The sequence below is a fragment of the Ceratina calcarata genome, unplaced genomic scaffold, assembly GCF_001652005.2.
Source record: "Ceratina calcarata isolate Rehan_Ccalc_2016 unplaced genomic scaffold, ASM165200v1 scaffold48.2, whole genome shotgun sequence".
Taxonomy (NCBI): domain Eukaryota; kingdom Metazoa; phylum Arthropoda; class Insecta; order Hymenoptera; family Apidae; genus Ceratina; species Ceratina calcarata.
In genome coordinates, this window is record NW_017172225.1 from 955,249 (window position 1) to 974,616 (window position 19,368).

The following is a 19,368-nucleotide window of genomic DNA, read 5'->3' on the forward strand; positions in this document are numbered from 1 at the left end:
ACTACCCTTGGCCGAGAGTCCCTGATCAATTACGGGTAATAAAGTGAGAGGTAAACGAATGCTACGAAGTTTCGATGGCTAGAATGCGGTGGTATGTACCTGTGGTTCGGGAGAAGCGAGTCGGACCCGGGGTGAAAACTGGCAATTTCGAATTCTGTCCAGACACGATGATAACGTTGAAATTTTTGATAAAATAAAGTGGTGAAACTTTTTATATGAAGCAACCCTTTTTACCAGGGGCAGTACGATTCTCCTTTATTCTCGAGGTATCGAAGATCAGAATTTATGCTGGATCCGCTCGATTCCCATTGGTTTGATCCTTTTGCGGGCGAGACGGTCTCTACATGGGTCTCGCAGTCGCATTCTGAACCGGTGAGTCAATGGCCAGTGGAAACCGAGAAAGAAACTCTACTTCGAAGTCGTTCGGGTCCCTCGAGTTTTATCTTATTTAAAAGCGACCGCGCCATCGGTTCGATTATACCGCGAAAACTGATTCGAAACACGAATCGCGTGGCTGGCGAACCGGTGTTTTCGTGCCAACCGAGCCCACTGATTTAGCATCCGAACGAAACTTCGCCCGCCCCGGGCCAAGCTTAATCGTCAGTTTAAACCTAGATTCTACCGCGTAGAATGTTGGACATTCCGTTGGTTAATAGTTTAGATTCTACTCGGACTTCTGCATAAACTAACTTCGTCGTTCACGGTTTCATAGAATTTCTGACGTAGAACGCGGGCGGGAGAGAGAGAGAGAGAGAGAGAAAGGAATAAAATTGGATTCGGCGAGCGGTAATCTAATGATTCGATGCAGTTCCGATGCAATTTCTATTTATTTATCTCGGTGCAAGATGCACCTGCACGGCGATATCGATTACGATTATCAAATACCTCTTAACTCATTATCGCACCACTAAATTTTATAACTTTCTCGATCCGAGGATTTGTCACCGTCTATGATTAGCGATAACTTTTCTAATCGCGAGCCTGGTAATTAATAACTGATTATGAGATTGCTAATATATTGAGTCACGATGCTGCAACGACAGAATCCGATTTTGTATAAAAATCTGTGATCTGTTAATTATATAAACTTTCTCGAGAGAGAGAGAGGGAGAGAGAGAGAGGTGAAAGGGGGAACTGCATCGGAAACGCCTCGAACAGAGTCAGAGAAACGCAATGGGAATAGAGTGTGGGCACGTAGAGCAGAGGAGGGATTCTTCGAATTCCAGTGTGCGATTTTTTTTCGTTTTTCGCCAGCTGGCAAAGCGACGACCCTTCTGCGTGCCGCGGGTGACTTTCGTATGCAAGTGTGACCGCCGCCTAATACGTGCCACCGCGACACATACTAATTAGCTAGCCTGGCCGAGCGAGAATATACGCGTCGTGAATACGACGAACACACGTGGAGAGAGGCGAACGTTAGATACGAAGGAAATCGTTTCCTGCTACCAAATTCACTTGTCAACATCGTACGAGTCTTGATCCATTTCAAAATTATCGCACTACGAAATCTGACCGGAGGGCACAGACCTGATTCATAGACAAATTAGAATAATAATTATCTATGCATTTACACAGAAATTGCGTCTAAATTTCATTTGCTCGATACCCACCGCTAACGTTCCGTCTCTCCAACGCATTTATTACGAGACATCTGGCTTCCTACGAGTGAAAATCTTTGAAAACTCTGACAAGGAGGCAAGTGTACGATGCAATAAAAGGCCTGCTGGCTCCAAGTCACGTACAAGTACTAAACCGGTCCTGTACCGGGACTAATCGGCCGAGACTCGGGGCCCGTAAAACCGTCCTAGCGAAATTCGCACCAATTCTGCTTAGGAACGTTCGTAGTCGTAGGTCGGACATGCTCTTCACTGTAAAAATGTTTTGTGACGCGTTTTACCCCGCTCTCCTGGTACTGGTTCCAATAGCCGGGCGACGGAATCGAAGAAGAGACGGTGGATCGTAACGCGGCACCGTTTCCGGGCAAACCGTTCGGGCTGGAGGCTTGGTACCGGTCCACCGACACGTTCTGCAATCGATTGGGACTGTTGCACGTCGACTGGGGACGATTGCCGGTTTGAAGGGAACTTCTCATTTGCATCTGAGCTTGCAGGAACCCAAGATCTTTGCACGGTTCCATTTTTATCCCCAAGTCGGACAGCTTGAAGTTCTGCTGATTCATCTTGAAGTCCGGCTTGTTTTTAAAGCTCCTGTCCATGGCTCTCGATCGGACGTCCGCCACTTCACGATAGACAGGGTTCAATCGAGACGTTTCTCGTCCCTGGACACTCTAGTCGTACGCATCACGATGGATCGTCGATCTTCGCGATCTCGCAACCTTGACACAGATCCGGTACCTCCGATCGGAAGATTCTCCATAGACAACGTCGATGGATTCGCGAATTCGATCGAGTTCCGAGAGTCGTGGCAGATAAGAAATTATGTAAAAGATAAATCTGTATCCGGCGGGCGACGCAACGAGGAATAAACGGTCTCGCGTGGGGCGATGGGGTTCCTCTCTCCGCGTCCCGAGTGTTTTAATTTAATTTATCGCTGTAGGAACTGCGATCGCCTCGAATCGGAGCTTCTAACTCTCGTTAGTCGGTTAAACTCGAGCCGCGGCGGCGACGATCATTAATCAACGTGGAAAGTTTGCGAGAGACCCCTTTAATTTGAATTCTTCGAATGGTTTTCATCGAAACAACAGGCCCGGCTATTCTTGTACCACTTTCACGCCTTAATTCCTCCGGTATCACTGGTCGCGATTTACCGACCGCATAGCTCCGAAGAAAACGAACACACCCGACGCGTCGATTAATAACGGAGCGTGCGACGTGTTTTCACAGAGATTCGTATTGAACTTGCTTGGGAAACAATCGCGTAGAGAATTAGAAGGTAAGAAGCGACGACGACGACGACGACGACGACAACGACGGGCAGCTGGTCAGCCAGTGGAGAAACGACTGGTTTTGTTACTCGGCTCATAAGCTACGCGGCACACGGAGCCTGGGGTCCACGAGCGTTCTGCCCCTCTCCGCCGCCGATCGTACGTACGTAAGTACTTCGGCTGTGCTCCACGCTACGTAGAACGTGCACGCTCGTCCGTCCCGTTTCCACGCAGCGTTGCAGTTTCTCGAACCGATAACCGAGTCGCCGCGAGAAACGACCGAGCAATCGAACGAAATCGTCGACGCTATCGTCTCTCGACTTCCGTCGAAATCTATTTTCATTCGAAACGCGATCATTCTTTCAACGCGGCATTTCTGACGAAATCAAGTCTCGCAGATACCTCCGGTATTTTCGAATTTCGGGATAGGAGTCGGCGGAATTTGAATAAAGGATCGTGCCGATTTCGCGTAAGAATCGATTATTCGTGAGGCGGGACAAAGAAGCCGATTCACCGGTGGCGCGCGGCCTCCTTCCTTCCTAATCCTCACAAAGCGCCTCACGTCGCCACCAAGTCGAAGTTTACTTTTCGTGCTCAAACATAACTCCGGGCCTTTCGGAAACCGGCAGGGTGGGGGGCTTAAACACACATAATCCACCGTTTTCCGCCCGTAACTCGTAATGCGCTGCTCGTATTTTCTCCTCTCTCGTTCCTCTCTTTCACGAGCCCCCCTTTTCTCGTTCCCCTCGGGCTCGCCGAACTATTTCTGTAGCTGCGCTCCGCAACGGAGAGATGCACCGATGCACGCGAGGACTCTCAACAAGAAACCAAAGACAGCGATTTTTTTGCAAACAAACCGGCCATCTAAAATTCTTTACGCCGTTCAATGGTTCAACTCCTGTTCTACGTTTCAATTAATTCTTCAACATCGACAAGGAAACTAAGAATTTTTTGTAGAAGAAACTACGTCCTTTTAATTGATCACCACGAACGATGCATTATTGTACTTCATTTTGGATAATTCGTTCCGGGTTGAATAGATCAGTGGCTGGTATCGCGACTACTGGGGCATTGCTCGAGGTACTTGACCCCGGTGAGGAAAAAAGGGAATAAATAGCCGATTCAGATATCGCGATTAATGCGCGTAACTGGGAGGGCAGATAGTTGTGTCCGCATGGCAAACAACGCTCGCGTGAATCAATATACAAATACGCGGCTTAAATCTTTTTCGACGATGCCCAACACTGGAAATAAATCTCGCCATGGGAGCAAGAGTCGCTTTTCGTTCCTCCAAAAGTTGAGAACTATCAATCTATGGCGCGAGCCTAGGCCACCCACTCTCTTGCCAGAAATCGTTATCAAAGAGCAGTAGAAATTTCTAATCGTCAAATTATTTTCCCATTGCGTCATTGACGAGATTGGTTTCTTTCTCGTCGTAGAGAGGATCACGGGTTTGTAAAAATGTATAGGATCGTTTTATGTTAGACAGTGATTCGTCAGTGACTGGTATAAAAAAGAAAAAGTATCCCCCGCGGGCCACCGCGTCGCGAGGTAAATCCGAGGAAAAACCGGGCTGGCCGACGACGTGCAACAGGTAGGAAAGCGAATAGCATCGGAGGCCAGCGTGCAAGTCCAAGTCCGACCTGTCAAATAGCCGAGAACTCCGAAAATATCGACGGCCGTCAACTAAAACCCGGAATTTTACGCTTTAATCAAGTACCGTTCAAAGATAATTGATTTATGAGCCCTCTCGTTACACTAATAAACGTAACGAAATTATGAAATTAGAAATCGATCGAAATTTAAAAATGGAATTAATGCGATTACAGAGAAACGATACGAGGAACGCACGTAATGTGTAGAACGTCGAAAGCGCTAATACGCGTTGTTGGTAGATTTAGATTACGTTTTAGAAATCGATATCACAAACGTTCTAGTCATTTTTAATTTCTTCGGGTTACGCAAACGTGGAATGGAAAATCGTCCGAGAAGGCACGCGCGTAATCGAGCGGCCAACGCGCTCCAGAACCGAGCTGCTGTTGCTGCTGCTGCTGCAGCGAGCGAGCAAACCTCTCGCGGTTGCTCAACGGAAACGAGTAGAGCTGCCTAATCGTAACTAAGTACACCTTCACCTAGATATCCAACTATCCCGTCGATGTTTGCCTCGCGACAACGTGTTTTGCCCTTTCGAATCGCGTTACACGCACCAACTGGCTGCTTTAATAACTCCAGGCTATGGAATTCCTAACTTATTCTCACTCCTCAAATCCGTACAATATACGCAATGAAAAAGTCCTAATGTGTACTTTATCATGGTTCGCTCGTGGGAAATATCGATCGACCAACAGATAATCACGGAATCGTTTGCATTCGATCATGAAAAACTGCTCGTTGAACATTATTTTATTGAGAAGGATTGGTCACCATCCTTCTCTGTGTTAAACTCTGTGAACGGTGTTACGTTCTCGAGGTGGCGGCAGGCAGTCTGGCCAGTTTACTCTTCCACCGGCTAAGCCTCTCTTCTCCTACACTACGGCAATCGTCTCGCTCTTATCCGCTCGAAGCTCTCGCCTTCTCTATCGCCTATTCGCGGCTCGAGGCTGCGATCCTTGTCGCTCAGATACGCGAATCGTACCTGCACACGGTGTACACGTTATACCCGTTCACCTCCTACTTCTCCCCGGAGTCCTTTAAAACCGGTACAGTACCGATAGAAAGCACAGACGCCGAACACACCCTTCTTCGTGCTACAGCTTCTCCATCACTTATTCATGCTCTTATTTTGTTTAGGAGACAAATCAGAAATTTCTGATAATCCACAAAGAATCTGGAAACTCGTAATGCAGATGAATATGCTCGCGTCTTTTTGATAAAAGTTTGTAAATCGAGAGAATGTTGGTAATAGATAGTCGATTAACGGACGGTCTCGTGTCTACAGGAAAGAATTAATCGGGAGGAGAGGAAATTGGCCCCAGACTGCCTGTCGCCTTTGGGAGCGCGGCTCTGCACGTGCCAATAAAACCGAGCGTACCGGTGTGCGGTGGTACGCGTGCTACTAAAACGATCCCACCGACGACGTTGACGACACCTTTTCTGACCTTATTCGACGAAATTAGAAATCTATTGCCAACTAAACGAGTTCCGTCTCTGAATAACATCGAGCGTTTCAACAACATCCGTGTTCATGCTTCGTCAATTTCGATTTATTATAATAATGTGCTCGTAATATAATCGTATTAAATAAATCATGAGATTGCAATCAGCCGTGCTTCTCTTTCGACCCGATTTCCTTAAACGAACCGGTCTCCTGTGTCACCGCAGAATATACTTGGTTTTGCGAAACTTTAACGAAGCTCCTGAAATACTAGTTGGCAAACAACAGCGAAGTTAATTCTTAGTTTTGGCAGAGACTGTTCAGTGGAGAAAAAATAGCACGTGGTTCGGTTCAACGATCCCGTTCGAATTTGGCGGCGACGGCCCTGAAAATCGACCGATCTCGCGTGACACTCCGGAAGAGAATCAGATTCCGAAGGTAGATAAGTACAATTAGAAGGCGTTCCTACTCTCCTAACAGTGTCTTCCCATATACCGTTACGCCTCTCCGTGATTGCGAAACCTTCTCGAATCCTATGCAATCCATAGACGCAATATCGAACTCGAACCTCGGCCCTTTCGCACTGTGCTCGCTTCTTTATAATGCGATTATTGTGGCATTGTATGAAACATTGTAATAATTTATATCATAACATTTAACGTATGTCGTGAATGGGTTGAAAGGTTTATTCTCGGAGGAGATAAGATCAAAAAAGAGGAGAAGGACGTTTCCTGTCGTAGCGTTATAAATATCAGTATCGACGCGCGAAACTATAAAAGTTACCAAGTCGATGTGGACGATTTTCAAACGAGATTTACAGTCGGTTTCAGGAGGCGCGGCCACAGAGATTAACGATTCGGCCAGGGTAAACACATAAAACGGCACCGAGACGAAGAAACGTATAAACGTGAAATGACAAGCATTTCCGCGGGCGAACGCGGAGAATATCGGGAAGGTAGGCGCGGTGCTAGAAAGTTGAATGAATTAAGTACGCCTGTTTATGATTGTTAGCGGCTGCCCACGTGTTTTCCGCGTCCCGTGGAATTCGACTCTTTCTCACTCACTGTTCATCGAATCGTTCCATACGCTTCCCCCTTTTTTCCCGTACGATTCTATTAATGATCTACTACGAGGAATCGAATGAAACGACCCAATACCATTTTACCGATTCACCTCGGTCGCCTCTAACAAAGGATTGGAAACACGATCGCGTGCGTCGATCACTTACCTGGAACAAAAAATAAGAAATTTTAATTAGCGAGCGATCGGCGAGGATGATCGCGAGAGGGAAACGTAATTGCGCGTAGGACAAGCTAATTAACGAACTCAAGGTAACCGGAAGTAACGGGCGAACGATTTTCAACGAAGGAGACTTCGAGACTCCCTTGAGAGAATCTCGGATTCTCGAAGAAATCATCAAGGACGAGGAGCAGTAGCGAGAGAGTCGAGTCATCCGCGGTCGCAGATGCTCGCTATTTTTTCCCAAACAAGGATTCGAGGTTACCGGCGAAAGACTCTATTCGTAAAAGTAGGAATACTCGTTGACCCTCTCGCGCTGACGCTGCAATTTTATTACCAATAAAGGCGAAGGAAAATTGCCTGATTCTACGATTAACACACGAATGAGTCGCGCGGGATTAAGTCATTTATTAAATGCATTTTTAGGGACAGCTACGATACTTCTGAATCAAGTTTCTAACACGACCTAATGGACGGAGCAATGCCAAAGCAAACATACTGGCAATAATTTGAAAAGAAACTTGCTGGATGCCTGATGCGATACAATTAATAGATAAATAACGATCATAAATGAGTCACATGAGAAACGCATTTTTAGGGAAAGCCACAATGCTCTTAGACGAAGTTTCTAACATGATTCAAACGACAGAGTATTGCTGTAACAAGTCGTAGTTGTCAGATTAATGGGAAGCAGGCACGTCTGACTAATACGTTCCGTTTCTACTGTCATCTATAATCTTTACCGCATGTCGCGTTAATAAAACACTGCAACGACCTCAGTAAAAATTATTACAAGACGTCTCGTCGATCACTAATTAATAAATAATTTCCAGACCGATTAAAACACACTGACTGCTTCACCCTCGATTCTCGATAGACGCGTTTAATATAAGCCACGTCCGAAGCTTCCTGTGGCCGGAAGTTCCCCACGCAACGAGTACGCAACGCGTGTTCCGATAACCGAGGAAGAAAAAGAATAACGATAACGAAGAGAACGTCGATTTCAACGACACTCGTAAAGTCGGACATTTAACGATGGCGATTTAACTGTCGCAGCGTGGCGCGAATACAATGTGTGCGCTCTCTCCGGCAGTGGAGCTGTACAATAATAATTATGGTCCCTGGCTACGATTGTTTATGGAGGGCGGCAGTTAAATTACCGCCGGTTGACGTTACACGGGCATTTCGGTGGCCGCGCTGCGCCTCCCTCCTCCTCGTTGTTGTAATTGTTATTTAACGGCGGTTTGTACCATCATCGTTGGCCAACAATAAATTTACCCGGATGAAGATCGACCATTATATAATAACTATGTGCTCCTTCGCTTCGTCATTGACCCTCCTCGATTCTCCCAAAATTACACACGGTGCAACATGGCGTGAACGTCCAGAATGCAGAAAACGCGTTATGCAGGATGTTTGACAAAGTCTCAAGGAAATTCGTCTGCACGCAGGACAGGCATTTCTTTTTCTTTTTATACGTCTCTTCGTCTGGCGGGGTTTCCTGAACGAGTCGGGCTCTGAATAAACGTCGACCTCGTTCCAGCTCGAAACGAGGAGTTTCCTACGGAAAATTGGAACGACTTTAATCGCGAGGCGGCGCGATTGTCGGGAATACGCGCGGCGCAAAATTTCCGTGAAATTTTGTGTGCAGTTATATGATACTCTTGCTGACGGGTGACGTAAGTTCTGCACCTCCGACACACGTCATTTTTGCATCGCGTTCTCGACGCCGATCTCAGAGCGGAAGGGAGAATCTTATCAAAAATAATGTTTCCGTTTGGTAAAAAGTTTGCGACACGAGAACGATTTGAGAGATGAGAACAAAAGGGACCGCCGTTTCGCGCGTTTAACTGCAAACGCAGTAGCATCCGAATTTTCATCGTTTTATTAAATTCAATGAAAAATTAGAAATTAGAAATTAGAAAAGAAGATTTCATGAGCCGAGAGTCTGCAGACATTTCTTCTCGAAATTGTCTGATGGCGAACGGTGGATAAGAAATTTGATGGATTGGATTCGTTTGGGGGTTTGAAATTTTATTTTATCCGGATAGAGCGATCGGACGGCTAAAATAAATCAGGGGATTTTAACGCGAGCGAAGGTGTTTTCTCCGCGGCCGACACACGACATGCAAACAATCCTTGACAGCCCGTTGTCACTTGACACCGCGTCAAGTGTTTAATGAGAATGCACGGTCATCAGCCAACTATCTCCTCCCGTGTCTATCGAGTTACGTGAGTCACGAGTTTGCAATCTGAAATATAACGTCCGAACGAAAATTCTCCGAAGAGCACTGATAGCGGGAGATAAAATTCAGATACCCACTGCGGCATTCCTCGGCCCGAAAATTGTCCAATAAGTTCAAACGAGCCGGCGGTCTTACGGCTTGAGAAAAGACACGGTGAGATCGCGCGTTCTTCTTCGGAGATAAATATAGAGAGGGTACGAGTTTCCCCTAAGTGGCCGGAAAAAGGCGAGGGTGAGCTTCCGTTGGCTCGAAGAGGGAGTTAACGCGATTGGCCACGAGCTTCCGTGTAATTGGGAGCGATTCATAAATTTATTGCGACAGACAACACACGAGAGCACTCCCCTTCTCCCTCGGTCACCCTCGCCCGACGACCCTACGCTTTCAACGCGAGCCGGGGTTATATCGAGTGGCTACCGGGGACAGAGAAAGAGGAGAATTTGCGGCAGGGGCGAGAACCCGACTACGCGTACCCGGGTCGTATTAAAAAATTTAATAACTCGGCGAAGGGAGAAGATCCCCAAAAGTCTGACCGACTCGACGATTGGCTTTCAATTTTCCCTCGGACCTTCTACATTTTCTGTGCCAGCGAATCGTCCCGCAATTAACGCTTTCCGGCTCGATCGACTCTGGATTAAATCGCGCGCGTGAATTTCTTTGGAACAGACAACGATTAATCGTTCGATGAAGTCTGATCCGGACAGAGTCCACTGACTTCCTCTTCGGAGAACAATTTCGCTTTTTGAACGGACAACGTCACGGAACGTTCGAGACGCGAGACGAGTGAAAAAAAAAAGCTTGTACGCCGAAGGGCGAAAGGGGACACAGTAACGACGTGTACGCCAATCCCGGTGGCCCCTCGTCGGGTGGCAGTTTTCGGGGGTGCCGGCCACCCCTGCGCCCAACGGAATATACAGTACACAGACCGTGTAACGTCCCACTGTCAGCCGACCCTTCCACCCGTACACAGACGATTTCGAGTCACACGTACGCGTTACGGAGGCCTGCCCTATGATTTGTAGCGGCACTATAATGCCTCGGCACCCTGACTCACCCTCCGCCCTGCTCGGCCCCTCGCCCGGGCACCCTCCACGAACACAAGTAGAGAAACACGCAGGGGGAGAAACACGCTTCCTTCCCCGCCGGACTTATTCCGTGTAGCAACACGTAGCAACGTTTTTCCGTTGAAAACGAGAACCCTCGAGCCCACGGAAACCGGTCAAGATTCAACCAGACGATTAATTTTATTATAAGCAGGAAATTACCGACCGCGCAGAGGGAAACGAGGGAAAATCAACTAGGATTCGAACAACTGAGTAAAAACCAACTAATCGGATCTGTTAAAGGCTTAAGAACGGTACTTCATTGTGCGATCTTCTCACGTATCTGGCTGCGTTCGCGATCGCCGAGGGGTAGGTACGATCACGCGGATAATTCGCATGGTTATCGAGTTTGCGGTAGTTACCGTCCAAAATCCGTTCAGAGGTGAATCGGTACGGAGCGTAGTGCCACTGGCAGCGAGATGAATTTTCTGCCATTCCAGCCTGCTAATTTGCATTCGCCTAAACGCGATTGTTCAACCAAAAGATTGATATGCCTCGGTAAGGTAAATACGAGCAAGGACACGTTGAAATCGTTTCGATACTGACTTGGAAATATGCGCCAAAGAATTGATTCGACGCGTTAAGATAAATAGAAGAAAGGATATTAAGGATGTATTGGCCATACAGTCAATCCCAAAAGTTTATGTACCTTAGAAAAACGCATTCCTTATAATTAAAAAGAAATCAGACGTCGGAAGAATAATGCTAATAATAAATAGTATTGATGCTGACGAAAATTTTTTTTCAAAATTGCGAAAGTGCTTCAAATAAAAGTTGTTTTTCTTCTAACTTCGATATTTAACGAGTTACGTATGATTATTTGGCATTTTGTTGATGTTGACAAAATCCGACCATCCCAGCGTCGAAACGGCGAACTTTTGGAAAAAAATTTCATTTTTCCTTAATTACTCCTAAACCGTTGAATCTACGGGGAAATTGTATAGGACCTTTCTTGTAGAGGTCGACGAGATCTACAATTTCTGTATAAAAGTTTGTCGCTAGCATTAATATTTGACGAGTTATGAGCGAAAAACGAAAAAACAGTTCTTTGCAAATTACTCGTTAACTATTGACGTTAGCAAAAAACTTTTACATGAAAATTGTAGATCTCGTCGTCCTCTATAAGAAAGGTCATATGCAATTTTCCCGTAGATTCAACGGTTTAGGAGTTATTGGCCAAAAACGAAAATTTGGAAGAAATTAAAGGGGTACCCCTTGGAAAAATCTCGGGAAAATCGAAAATTCTTTTTGTTGTTTATTATTAGCAATGTTCTTCCGACGTCTGATCTCTCTTTAAAAAATGCGTTTCTAAAGTGCATAAACTTTTGGGATTGACTGTATAGCCAATACATCCTTAAAAGCGTTTCAATTATTTGATCGGCCGATAGAATTCTACGGGAGGAAAGCGGATTCCAAGCAGACTGGGCGGGGGTAGAAATATTCCAAAGGGAGGCACAAAGCCGATCACGCACCCCCGTTGCGAAGATTATATACACCGTGTCAAAAAATAAGCGTCCCCGTAATCCTTTCTCTCTAGCGGAGGTTCGATTAATGAAAAAGTCGAGGCGTCGATATCTCGTCGTTGCCCGATTCATAAATTACAAGTTCGGCGGAAGAGAGAAACGAGAAACCCGGTTTTTCGAGCTAATTGGAAGAGCGCCGTCGAAGGCTCGTAATTAATAGCTATCACCCCTCGCGACTTTTTTCCTCGCGCTTCCGCGATAACCTCGCCGGGGGGGCTGTGCGACGCGACGCAAGGGAGAACCCGCGAGCTCGTTGGCAAATTGCAAGGACGTTCGGACAGGAATGAAAAAGCGAAGAACGAGAGTTTCGGTAGAAAAGATATTCTAATGATCATTTGTCAATTCGACTATTGCTCTGCTCGTAGAACGTTTCATCGTAATAATCGGACTGAGAAGGGAGGGAACCGGCTCAGATGAAAATCTGATTTGCAGGAAACTCCATTCCGCCCGGTGACTGGTTTTCATCTTGAGGATCGAACGAGGGAAAGGCTTGGGATCGTTTTAGAGATTGGCTCTCCACGAGGTAAGTACTCAGGTATTATTTCGATTCTCGACGCGAGGCAGAACCGCGAGGGCGCAAAGTTATAAAAGTTCAGCAGGCCGGGAATTTACGAGGCGCGTGCGAGCGCCAGATAAATATCTTACGGCTACGCGAGCGAGGAATACCGCGAGCTGATTTCACGTCCGCGATACCCGCCGGCAATTAACGAGATTTCAGCCAGAAACTTCACCGAGGACCGTGCGAATCGCTAATTAACCGCGATATTTATTGCCAACCTTTGTTAACTCCGATTCGTTCGTCGCACGTATCGTACAAAGAATTATTCATTATTACGATCAATCGTGACTGCATGATGCAAAGAATTGCGGAAAATGCTCTCCGGAAACGACGTCGCACGCAGGGACGAATGTGAAAACTGACTCAGCCGTCAATTTCCTCTTTTGAAAAGTTCGACATTATTAAAGAACGAGAACGATAATGCATGAGGCGACTCGGTACGCAACAACGTGCGCAATTTCCCAAGCTCTATTCGGCTCGGGTAAAAACGGCGACCAACATCTTACCGCTTTTACGGGGAATCGAGAGGAAAAGGGTTGACGGAAAGCTATGACCCCGCTGGCAGCGTCTAGACTCTAGACAACCGTGGCCCCTTCGGGATTGATCCATCGATCTCGGACCTTGAGTGGACTGCGACGTGTATCGTACAGCCAATTCTTAGCGATCAACCGCACGCGGCATTCCAAGAGCTATCGATATGCACATAACCGAGAGTATATACCTACGTGAGCGTAAAGCAACGCTCAAAGGCACGGTTTATGTAACGTGGATAAATAAAGTCGACGGAATCTTTCTCTTTCGAAGATCAATGAATGTACATAAAAATCAGGCTGTTCGTCAGTGTCAGACGGTAAAATAAATGTATCGACGCGTGAGTAGCCGCAGCTATGGTCGTCATGCAAGATTTCATGTCTTTCCGCGTTATCGTTTGATACGCCTCGGATTAAGCTGTGAGCCAATTAACCGCGGCGGTGGAAATCGATAAAGATACAAGAAAGCCGGATAGCCGTTCGTTCGCAGGAAATATTATCGCGGGTGCAGCGGGGAGGTAGAGATCGATCGTAGGCCGAGGTTTCAAATCGCACAGGTGCCTCGCTCGTAATTATTCGTTATCATTTAATTAATCGGCAAGACCGTTTGTTTATTTAGCGAGTCGATTAGCCAACTTCTTTTCATCGTTTCTGTCGATTGAGATGCGAATCGAAACTTATCGATGCAGTAATACGATATTGAATAAGGATTGCTCCCGAGCATTTTCATACATGGAGAATTGTACAGCTCGGAACAATGATTCCTGACCATGCTGGTATTAATTAATCGATTACTCCTAAAGTATTAGACATAGGAAAAATTAACACAAGTCGGAGATGACCAGGAATCATTGTCCCAAGCTGTACGTGTCATTTTATAACGTTTGACCGAAGAGTATTTACTGGAGGAAAAGACAGGCCGGCTGGAACGAAGCGAAGGAAGAGTAAAATGGAGAGAAGGGAAAAGCCGTTACCTCAAATTACACGGCTCGTTTTATTATTTATCGCCGGCAATTTCTGCTTTCCACCACCGCAGCACGAGGAGAGTCGCATCTCCCTCGATCGAACCATGATTTGTGCGAGCGGCTCGCGAATTCGTCGTAGATCAATCGACCGGCATAGATCACCGGCGACTCTACTCGCAATTTCCGCTCTAACTCCGATAGGAAAAAGGAAAAGGAATTGGAAAAAGCTCACGCGAGCCCCCTTCCCGCGTGATATTTCAAAGGGAGAGGAGGGGTCGTGTCCCGTTAATTTTTCTCTCGCCTCTCTTCTTCGTTCCACCTTTCTTTTTAATTCGGCCCATTGTGCGCCGTTCTTCCATTCGCCGTCGTCATTTCAAACGCGCGTCGTCTTATACACGGGTACTATATATACACGTTTCCTGACATTTTCAGATATTCAATTACCGTGACACAAGATATTGCGGCCGAACCCCGCCGCAAAAACGTAATAAATCGCGTACCTACTACTTTATACGCCTCTCCCTATTCCTTACAGTACACCGAGACACGAAACTCACTGTATTTATTATATCCAGCAACGTCCGACCATTTGCATCGTCACTCATTTACCAATTCTCGCATCGATCATTAGACGAGACGGCCCGTCGATCATTAAATGAAACACGACGACGCAAATGGGTCAATATTCCCATTACTATGACGTGTTCATAATTTGACTAGACCGTTAAAGGGTCAAGAGAGAAGAATGCTACCTGTTAATTCGCATATAGAGTGCATAATTAATTAGGCGAGAGAACAAGGAACCTCTCTTCCTCTGTGTAGGTCAATCAGGAGCGCAACAGGATGAAATTAGGTTGCGGATCGGATCCGTTCCGACGCGAAATGGAAACGCGGAATAAATCGAGTGGCCACGAAAAACGTTTCGCAGTATCGAAACCCGGGGTTCTATCCGGGGCACTCGAGCTTCCATCGAGAGTGCGTTTTTCGACGACCGTCGAGGGCACTCTACTAATTTTTCGATTATACACACGCGCGCCCATCGAGTGGAATATCATTTTTGAAACGTCGACGACCCTCGAAGCGACGACTGTTTCGCGATTTCCCGAAGCACCATCGATTCGATTCATTTGACTCGCGGTCTGACTGCCTCCATTAACGCTTCACCCGTGGAAAATAACAATTTTCCGACGTAGCCAAAGTTGATCGAATCGCTCAGGGAAAAATCTGATCGGATCGGCGATCCAACGAACGAGTCGACGAATAAAATTTGAGAAGTACGCGAGAGCCGAGGGAACGTTGCTAAATGGAATTGGAAACGAGTCGGGGAAAATTTGACGTAAAATCTAAGAGATCGAGAGGTATCAAATAAAATTTGAGAAGTGCGAGGAGAATTCCCGAGCACTCACGGTAAGAAAGAGTTTCCACGTAACGCGAGGGGAGACGAGAGCAGGGGCTGGAATTTTCGAAAGGCATCTCCTTTGCACGGTGAATTTCCGCGGGACACAGAAACGTACTTAAGCCAGTTTCTAAGAGAGCCAATAAAACCGCGATTGGCCGCGGCCCCGCCACCGCGAGATATCTCTCGCGAGATAAAGATAAGGGATGCGGCCCCGTAACGTCTTCGCGAGAGTGAAATGCTCTGTTACTTAAATATTTAACCGAACCGAACAGACGCTCTCTGTTCGCTCCCCTCCTGAATATTTCAAATTCACCATCTCGTTTCGAGCCTATTAATCGAACGAAACACGGCGAAATGAACAATGAGAACTGGAAGAATATCAACGCTCTCGTCGAAACGATCACTGACTGAGATTCAAGTGTCAGGAAGCTGTTTGATCAGCAGCCGGAGAATTAACTCGGTCACACCGAGGGTCGGTTTCAAGATCCATCGGAATTGCAAATAAGAATTAAGCGATGTAAAGCAACGGTCGGCAAACATTCCAGCCGGGTTTTTAATCCGGTGGAAAAACGGTCGAAATCCCGGGGCGCGGAATGATCAATGGGGCGCTCGCCCGTTTCTATGAAAAGTTACGTTCGTTCGATACAAAGGAGATTTCCCCGTGTATTGGAGCCGGGGCCATTGTGCCGCGGTGATACGCGTGCGTGCGTGCATGCGTGGGTGGCTGATTTTTCAAAGTGCATAATAAACGAAAAGTCAGATGCCTCGGTCTACGGTAATGGATCCATTCGTCGAGAACCGGATGAAACATTATTATCGGTCAAACGCACGCCAAATATGTAAATCGTTCCTGCTGAACGCGTTCTCCACCCCTTGCGACCATTAAAGCACTTTTGAATTTCGACTTCTTATCGAACGGTAAAAGATTTTGTATCATAAATTTTATGCGATTTTCATAATTCTTTTACAATCGCATAAAGTCCCGTTTAATCGTAAGAAGATGCTTCGAAACTGAATGAGGATCTTCCTCGGGCATAATTTTGTACGTTCGATGTGCAAAGAGGGACAAAAAATGTGTACATATTTTGATTGGAGAGCAGATCGACGCCCACGTGTCCGGAGGCGAAGGTGTTCACGGGAGTCGATAAGAGCAGATGCTTATCTGCGCTGGGAATAATGAACGGGGCATGAATCCGAAGTAAACGAGAGAGTGGTAAAGCGATGCCCGAGACGATAACGGGATAATGACGATGATCGGCAGGGAACCTGCACTTTGTTCTCCAGCGATGATAATAATAATTACAATTAAGCCCGCCCGTCGAGGAAAGCGCGTTTAATGGTATGCGAAAAAAAGATTATCGGCCCGCGGATTTATCGCGAATATACACGAGTCGATCTCGGGTGACTTATAGCAAATTAAATACTGAGATCATGTCTGACCGCTAATGATACACCGAGTATCGAGCGATACGGAATTAGACACAGAGAAAGCTGCATTTTTTTTATTCCCCGTTCTCTCGCGGAGCATTCCCTTTGTCGCAATTACCGCAGCCTTGGGATACATTGTTCGCTCGCTGATTTTATTATCGTGAGAATCGAGAGAACCTTCGTCGATCTCACCGAGGAAAAGAATATTCTAAAATATTTTTCCAACGAATTTCAGCTCGCCGGCGATGACCGGTCTGTTTTTTTGGCCAGGGCGAGACCCGGGGTGTTGTGGGGGGGAGGGTTAAAAAATGATGTTTGCCGTGGATACGAAAATTACGAGCGATAGTCGGGAAACGAGTGACCGCCTCGTTATTGGCCACTTCGGTCGCGCCGCGTCTGCTTTATTCTCGCGATATTCCGCTTTAATTTTCCACGCCCGGTGTGAATAACAATTATGTAATAATTTGAAACCGGGGCCGGCGCGTATACACGAGCGTCGCAGCGGGGAAAATCGCCGGGGCTAAATCGAAAATTTCAATTCTGTCGCGACAAATGAATTTTTGAACTCTCCTCGCGCGCTTCGGGTCATATCTCAAAAACCGCGATTCGAAAACGCTCTCGGGGGAAAAAAAAATTGCTCTCGCGTGGCCGCGGAAAAAACGAGAGAGAGAAGCTCCGATCCCCGTTTTAAACGAATTTCATTTTCACCCCCCGTGCGCCTGTCGCCGTTCCCGATCAAAAGAGATTTTAATTTATCGCACTCGATATTTTCCGCGATTTCATTTAATCGGCCAATCTACGACCTCCGAAAATGCGCGTAGCATAATTAAAAAAATCAGAGAGATCTCTTCGATGCCCCCTCGTCCCGTATCGTTACCATTTTTATTAAAATACAATATATCGCGGCGACAACTGATAAGCTTTGCCGTGTCACCGCCGCTTTGAAATTGACAATATCCTACGGTAAATTCGACCCAAATTCGGACTCCGTTCGAGGGTTGAAACTCTGTATCGCGAAATGAATTACGGATCGCGGTCGTGACCGATCTGCCCGAGCTTTTTCTAATCGCTGAGCTCTCCTCAGCGTTCGACGTCAATCGCGACGACCAATGAGGCAGTTGATAAGCGAGCAGACAACATGGCGCTCCTCAGTGATCCGCGACTACTTCTTTTCTCATGATTAAAATAAATTCTTTATCTCTCCCCGAGGTTATCCGATTTTTCTTCCCCAGATACGGGAACGAAGCGAAGGAAAAGAAAAACAAGTTTTCTTAGAAGTGACGACATTGCCCGTACGATGTTACTAATTACCGGATAGCTTCTTTTTCCCGAGCCGTGTCACGCCGAGGTTACGCTTCAATGTTACAGATAACGCACTTTTTCCGGTGCCGACTAATAGATTAAACACGACTGTACTTGCACGCGTTCTCATAATTGTAAACTGAAGATTTAATCAATTACAGTTCGAAGGTGAACTGACAGGAATACTTATTTATACTGGTTGACGTCAGTAACAAATAGAACGAATCGTTCAACGATTTCATCAAAACATACCGTAGACGAATCTATTCTTAAATCTTATTAAAATGTATGATGACGCAATGAAATTGATGTGCGATAATTGTTACTGACTCAGTTCCCGATGAATACGCTCAGAGAAACATCGTTGGAACAACGACAGGGAAAAATCAATTCCGAGACTGTTGGAAGCATTTTTCACAGCATCGAGTTCGATTGTCCCTCGGCTGCTGCCTAATCCTTCTTAAGACGTTTTCTAGCCCCTCGGCCCGCGAGATTAACCGAAAGAGATCCCGGATCTCTTTGCCCGGTTTGCCAACCGGGACGTATAATTGGTTGTCAGTCAAGTAGTCAGTGGCAACCCCCTCGAGGCAGACTAGTTCCCGGGACACCCGGTATGTGGGACACGACCGACGAAAATCCTAATGGGATTTCGCGTCCGATCGAGCAAAGAATCCACCGTAGTCGATTTTCGAACGAGAATTTTCCGTGCCAAGGACGATACGAATTCCTCCTCGAGTGTCGCGAAATTAGTATGGAAAAGTGAAAGCCGGCCCGAGCGGGGAGAAGCTTAATGGCTTTCGCTACCGAAGGAGACTTCGCGAAGTACGTTTGACCCATCAAACGGGAGACGATAAATAATTCATCGGTCGATTTCGTGCTTCCGGCATATCATCGGTCGCTAATTAAACGCCAATTAAACCCTGAATAATTAGTCAAATCTGGAATTCTTCAGCAACAGCGAAGTTTCAGATTTTCCATTTATACTTCTTATCTATTCAAAATGACACGCGATCTCATGGGAAATGTATCGCTGTTTTGACGTTCAAAAATAATCTTTTTTGTAAAAATTTCTCTTAAGATTGTATTGGCTATACAGTCA

The 19,368-nt window shown here is 46.3% G+C and overlaps 1 protein-coding gene across 14 annotated transcripts in view; it reads right to left on the reverse strand.

Moving 5' to 3' along the window:
- Positions 1-19,368, reverse strand: part of LOC108627858 (protein daughterless) — a 75,263-nt gene that overhangs the window by 14,331 nt on the left and 41,564 nt on the right. The window contains exon 1 of one of the 14 annotated variants that reach the window (XM_026815858.1): positions 1,898-2,950. The exons of the other annotated variants lie outside the window; for them this stretch is intronic. Coding sequence (XP_026671659.1) covers positions 1,898-2,215 — 318 coding nt within the window. The 5' untranslated portion in view covers positions 2,216-2,950. Of the gene's footprint in view, positions 1-1,897; positions 2,951-19,368 lie in introns of those variants that run through there. 14 annotated transcript variants of the gene reach the window in all.